At 35.2% G+C, this 6,762-nt stretch overlaps 1 protein-coding gene across 2 annotated transcripts; it reads right to left on the bottom strand.

Annotated features, from left to right (window-relative positions):
• Positions 1-2,598: 2,598 nt before the first annotated feature.
• Positions 2,599-5,316, bottom strand: LOC120149182 (auxin efflux carrier component 3-like). 2 transcript variants are annotated; one of them, XM_039162063.1, is made up of 6 exons: positions 4,046-5,316; positions 3,676-3,949; positions 3,500-3,585; positions 3,261-3,418; positions 3,097-3,173; positions 2,599-2,977 (listed from the first exon to the last, which is right to left on the bottom strand). In XM_039162063.1, the coding sequence occupies exons 1-6, from the start codon at positions 5,265-5,267 to the stop codon at positions 2,911-2,913; spliced, it is 1,884 nt and encodes a 627-aa protein (XP_039017994.1). In that variant the 5' UTR covers positions 5,268-5,316; the 3' UTR covers positions 2,599-2,910. The 2 variants fall into 2 exon arrangements, with proteins under 2 accessions (XP_039017994.1, XP_039017993.1); XM_039162062.1 differs by having other exon boundaries at positions 3,676-3,958.
• Positions 5,317-6,762: the final 1,446 nt, after the last annotated feature.

The raw sequence follows: 6,762 nt of genomic DNA on the forward strand, positions 1-6,762 counted from the left end.
TTAAAAATAAAGATAAAATGCAATGCATGTATAAATAAATAAATAAATAAATACATAGTTGAACAATCTTCATATGCAGTCTTCATATGCGCGTCTTTAATGGGAAGTAATCCCTACAAATAAATCCCTGCATAAAAATCTCTGCATATAGACAGGAACGTAAGACCCGACTAAATTTAAAAAGAGAAAATATGAAGAGCATGATACACAGAAGTCAGCGATAACAAGCTACGAGAAGGAATAAAGTCAAATGGGTTAATACCTAAACTAAGGCAACACTACTCCGTTACCCTAGTTTTAAGCCTTCATAAATTCCAATGACATAAACGTATAAAAAGTAGAAGTCATGGAAATTACTACAAAGGCATTAAAAAGAAGACAGAGATGCTACACCCTATGGCTGTGACCCATACTACTCGACTACCCTGGTCTTAAGTCTCCATACTTTCCTATCAGAGGTCATGTCCTCGGTAAGGTCTAAATCCTTCAAATCAGATCTCAAGCAGTCTACCCACTTCCTCCTTGGTCGTCCTCTCCTTCTGGCACCGTCTGCTGTAATCGACTCTACCCTCCTGACCGCATCCGACGGTTATCGCCTAAGGACATGCCCAAACCACTGTAATCTTCTCTCCCTCAATTTTTTGGGTACAGACACCACCCCCAAGGACATCCTAATTGCAGAGTTTGGTGTCATGTCTCACAGAGTCTTACCACATGTCCATCGAAGCATTCTCATTTATGCGGCCTCTATCCTCCTTACATGATCCTTCTTGATTGCCTAGCATTCTGATCCATACAGTAGCGCCGATCTTATTGACATTCTATAAAATTTTCCCTTAAGTTTTAGAGGCACCTTCTTGTCACACAAAACTCCAGTAGTAGCCCTCCACTTTAGCCATCCCACCTTTATACGGTGTGTAACTTCATCATCTACACCCCCATCTTTATGTATCATAGACCCTAGGTACTTGAAATAATCCTTTGAAGGGAGAACATGTCCTTCTATGCATACTTCGACATCTTCATCGTTTTGGTTCTCGCTGAAGTTTGAACATAAATACTCTGTCTTTTCAATATTGATCCTTAGACCTTTTTCTTCCAAAGCAGTCTCCTAAAATGATAGATGTTAAATCTTGTTTTTATAACTCATACGTCCTCTTTAAAAGTTTTTGAGCCTAATAACAACAGCTTTGACCACTCAGGAGTCAGATCAATTTTTTAAAAAAAATTGCATTATCTCAATTTTTAAAAAGTAAACTACATATTCAGTACTTAAATTATCAGTTTTGGTCTGTTTTAGTATTTAAACTTTTATTTTTTTTCAAAATCATACCTAACGTTTAGTTTTCATTTCATTTTAGTAACCCACAATTCAAAACTTAACGCGTTTAGTACCTAAACTATTAATTTTGACCCGTTTTAATACCTAAACTTTCCATCTTTTCAAAACTTAACATTAAATTTTGAACGGATATTAAAATGAAACAAAAACTAAAGTTTTTATTGGTGGGATACTAAAATGAAAAAAATAAACATTAGATATGGTTTTGAAAAAAATTAAAAATTTAAATATTAAAATAGGCCAAAATTGATAGTTTATATACTAAACATATAATTTACCCTTTTTAAAAGTGACCCACTTTAAATTGTGATATCTTTTATCATTGTTTTCATAAATAATTGTACTCACATGCTTTATGATTTTTTTAAAGAGAAATCCTTGTTTTTTTAAAAAAAATGTTAGTAGTTTTTGGGTAAAGTATGCAAATGTTCCCTGACTTAAGGATATTATTTTATTAAGTCATTCGACTATTGAAAGTTATAAAATGATCATTTGATTATAGAGTGTTACTTTGTTGAGTCTCTCGATTATTAAAAGTAACAAAATGTTTATATGATTATACATTATGTTCCAAAAGCATCTTTTCCTAATAAAAATTTGATGGTATCCTAAGCTAAATGTTAATATGACGATTGTGATATGATAAAATCTAATCATAAAATCTCAAACAACTATCATATCTCAATCATCATATTAACTTCCAACTTAAACAACTATCAATTTTTAACAGAAAATGATGAGAATGTAACATAATGAATAGCCAAGTGATCATTTTGTAACTTTTAATAGTCGAGTGTATTTTATCCTAATTTTTTAAGTTATTTTTCAATAATTTAATAACCGATAAGTATATAAAATAAATTAATATAAAACTAGGAATTATGAGATATAATACCGAGAGATGAGGGTGGAAGAGGAGTTGAAATGTCTGACCAAAGCACCACGTATACCCTAACTAGATTGGCGACATGTTTTTGTAGGGTAGGATTTGTGGCTATTTTATCCCCCACCTTAGCTACCTGCTTTTGACCCTTTTCACTATAGATTTGCCATTCTTTCCCTTTGCGTGAAAGTTCATTAGTGAAATGTCTTTGTCTAAACCAAAAAAAGATCTAATTAAAGCTGAATTACTAATCAGCAATAAAACCCCCCTTTTTTTAAAATCAATCAAATTAAAGACGACAAGTGCAAATAATTGCTGCTTCTACGGAAAATCAAAACTAACACTAACAACAAAATATGAGAAACAAAACCCTTTTTCCCCGTTCGATTTCAGAAATTAAACTTTACAACAGAGCACAAGAAACATCAAGTGAAACCCAGGTTTTCCTCTTCCATGTCTCCTTCGTTTCTTCTCTAGGAAACTTGGCTTTTAATGGGGGCATTGATCCTTATATCAGGGGACGACATTCAGCTCCAAAAATATTGGAGCTCTTTGGCAAATAGTTCAGTAATAAAATCTTTTTTCCCGGAAAGTCCTCATGGTTTAATCAAGGAAGTAATCCGGTTTTGGTCAATGCTTGCTTCCAAATCAACCCCTTACTACAGACAAAACACACAAAAAAACCTCATAATCCTAGAAGAATGTAGTACACCAGTGTAATTGGTAATGCTATCAACATCCCAAAGATAACCCTGCAAAATTGCAATTCAAGATATCAGTTCCATCCACCTCTTTCATTTTCTTTAAAAATATTCACACATTTTAACCATGAATAGCTACGTTGATCGACTGGTCCATATCGTTTACTTACGCAGTGCTAAGAATTGCAGGGTGAACATTGTACTCCTTGGCGAACACAAAGGGTACTATTCCTTGTGGCAGAGCAGCCTATTAATTACATGAAAATTACTTAAACATTCAAAGAAGCGAAATGGTCATGGAGGAAATTAAGTTTTTTTTTACTCCTATTTGTACCTGAACAATGGCGATGCGGAGGAGGGTACCACGCAACCCTACGGCAATCGAAGCGGCAGCCATGACAGCCGGACCAGTCAAGAATCTAACTGCCATGGCAAAGGTAGCTACAGAGTTGCCACAAGCGATCAACTTGGGTTGCAGAGCCATAAACGGACCTTTCACCATATAAAAACAAAAAGTTATCAACAACAGGGACTTTCACCATATAATTGTCAATTAACGAAACAAATGCTCACCTAGGCTAAACATGGCCATTCCTAGTCCAGCATCTGACAAGATGGAGATAGATTGCTCTAATATTTTCGGCATATTCACATGCCACCTGCAATTAATAACTCAACCCAGTAAATAAATGACATATGAAAATACCCAAATGAAGGGTGAACACTGAATAAAGTTTGCATCAACTCACCTGAATGCAATTAGGGACCAAACCAGTCCAATGATGCTGGAATATGTGTTGGGGTTCCGGATAAGCTTGCGCCAAACCATGATCAAGATCAATCGGGTCATTACACTTGCCGGTGGCATTAGTTTCCCAACACCCGAAGGTGCTCCAGCGGCGGTCTTAGGGTGTAGCTCTGCTGTTGAATTGGAACTCAACTTATTGTGTTCACTGTGCCCTTCTTTTTCTGTCTCATATTCCACAGCAAAGCTGAAGTTTTCTCCATTGAAGTCAACACTGCCTGCCATAGCTTCATACCATAATTAGCACGAATTTGAAGAAAATTCAAAGCCATATAGATGAATTAAAGAATGAATGAAGTTAATTACATATATACCTTTGTTTTCCCCGTTTTGAGGGTGATCAGCAACCAACATCCTGATCTCTTTAGCACCCTGATCAGGCCGTCCAGATTGCTCGGATTCCGTCCCACCAAATACGTGGAGTCCATCGCCTCCCGGTACCGGCAAAGCACTGGAACTCCACACAAACATGTGCAGCTCCTTTTCATCATGATTCGTTTTATTACTCTTCTGCCGTTGATGTTGTTGCTGCTGGGACTGACTATTTTTACTAGTGTTCTTCATGAGAGACGAAAACTCAGGATTCGGAGCAGGGTACGATGAAGCAACCGACTGTGCCGGGTAAAACCCATATCGTGGAGACACGACCGTACAATTCTCTTCGAAGTTTGACGGTCTTGGAGTTGGTCCTCTCGATGACTGAACTGTGTACAAATCAGCTGGACCGAAATTAGATTGCCTTCCAGGAAATCCCATCATGGAATAAAAGTCGGAGTTGTTAAAATTCGAGCCTCTCGGAGTAGGATTCCGAGAAGAGCTCAAGCTGTAAATCTCGGCACCGGTGAGATTTGATGGCCTCGGCGTCAATGCCGGAAGCGAGCAAGGCCCCAACGACCTCCTCGACGCATTGGATTTCCTCACCACGACATGCAACTTCTCATCATCGCTGATTTCAGCGTCGGTTTCGAGGAAATCACGGCCGTCGAGAGACATCACATCGGAATCAACTTTAAACGAAACAATGGAAGCTGCGGTTTCAGGGAATTGCTCCATGATGAGTATTTTGGCACCACGATACTCGAAGAGAAAAAGAAGCATAGTGTACCAAATAATACATTGAAGCACCACGACTTGAACCATCAGCATTCCCGAGTATTTCCCGTACATGGCGATCAACAGTGGAATCCCCATGACGAGTGTGTTTGGAAGTGTGGATAGCGAGAAAATTGTAATCATCCATTCGAGGCTTCCGTTTTTAGTGAAATTAGCCCACAACCCAAGCACAAACAGCATGATGAGTTTCTGGAGAGTGTCGGCTGCTATGAACTTGAAGTTCATGGCGTAAGGATCGTTGGTAGAAATGAAATGGAAAGACAAGAGAGGAACGGCGAATATAGCAACGAAGCGATTGATTCCCGAGCACTGGTCCGGCGAGAAAATCTTCCACCAACGAACGGAGCCGTAACCTAAGATCATAGCCACGTATAATGGAATCACCGCCGTTAAAACGGTGTAAAGATCGCCCCAACTGATCATCTTTAGAAGAAGATCTAGTGGAAGTTAGAGATGATAGGAAGGGCAAAATGGGGATGATGAAAAAACCGTTGCTCAAAGATGATAAAATCTGTGTTTCTTTGACAACTTGTTTCATACGTTGCAAATTTTCTTTTATATATAATATTTAAGATACTGGGGATTAGGTTTGTAAAAATATACCCGAACCGTAAAATTGACTTAAATTAACTCGAGTTAAAATTATTTTTAATTTGTACTGTAGTGATCTGAAACCGACTTGAGTCGGAATTGATGTTTACCTAAATTCGAGTTTAACTTGAAAATTGTGGATCTGAACCCGACCTGAATCCGAATTGAATCGAAAAAATGATACCTGAACCCGACCTGCATCCGACTAAACCCAAACCCGAGATTGACCTAGTAAATAACTGGTATTACCCGACCTATTTTCAACCTGACCTGTGATGAACATGACTTGTAAATGATCGAACTTGTTATTGATCTGATTTGACATTTACCTGACATATATATATTACGATAGAAGAAATTATAAGATTTTAATAAAATTATGAGTTTTTGAATTTATGATATAATTAAAAAATTAATATGATTAAATTTTAAATGTTATAATAAAATATTTATTATGATAATTACATTAATAAATAGACTTATTATATAAAATTATTTAAATATAAATTATATAAAACATGATTAATAAAATTATTGGCATTGAACAACGATTAAATGTAAATTAATATAGTTTAATTTATGTAAATTATATAGTTTAATTTATGTAAAGAAAAAATAATATTAATAATGTAAGTATTTATTATGTAATTTATAATGATATTCTACATGATTAATACAAATAATTTTGGCATTCAAATGATAATTAATTTGATAATAAATGAATATTGGTATTGAACGTGATTAATTTTCTAAAATATGGAAAAAATATATAGCTTAATTTTTGTAAAGAAAAATTATCTAACAATTATAACATACATAAAACATAATATAAAAGATAAATTTAATTGATAATGATAATTTAAATTACATTTGATATAAAATTTGAAAAACATTTGAGTTAATTCAAGTTGAATACAATAAAATGAAAAAAAAACACAGTGTTTTTTTAAGCTCTAAGATCTTATAACAAAAATGTTATAAGGCTAAAAGCCTAAATTTGATACCATAAATTTCTTCATCGAGCTTTTGTATCGAAATAACTGTCAACATTGTTAAATTACGGGCAACTTTTAAAGCCACAAACATAAATTAACATGAATAACTATTTCGGAAAAAATGACAGTTTCAACAATCTATTTAAGTCAGACCAACAAAATAAATTACAAGGCAGCAACAGGCAACATTTCTGCATTAAACAAACATGCAGTCAGCAGTAAAGCCAAAGGGAATATGATGGCCAACAATGCCAAACATTTCTGGCTTTACCAAACCCTTATAGAATCAAACATTCAACATTGTTTATAATAACAGAAATAATATCAAGCAA

Source organism: Hibiscus syriacus, unplaced genomic scaffold, assembly GCF_006381635.1.
Source record: "Hibiscus syriacus cultivar Baekdansim isolate YM2019G1 unplaced genomic scaffold, ASM638163v2 tig00110989_pilon, whole genome shotgun sequence".
Classification (NCBI taxonomy): domain Eukaryota; kingdom Viridiplantae; phylum Streptophyta; class Magnoliopsida; order Malvales; family Malvaceae; genus Hibiscus; species Hibiscus syriacus.

Excerpts from the sequence above, each read along its gene's own strand:
- LOC120149182 (XM_039162062.1), bottom strand. The coding sequence starts at position 5,267 with ATGATCAGTTGGGGCGATCTTTACACCGTTTTAACGGCGGTGATTCCA. Across the intron at positions 3,959-4,045 it reads TCAAAACGGGGAAAACAAAG|CTATGGCAGGCAGTGTTGAC; the intron begins GTATATATGTAA and ends TATGGTATGAAG. Across the intron at positions 3,586-3,675 it reads TGGTCCCTAATTGCATTCAG|GTGGCATGTGAATATGCCGA; the intron begins GTGAGTTGATGC and ends TATTAATTGCAG.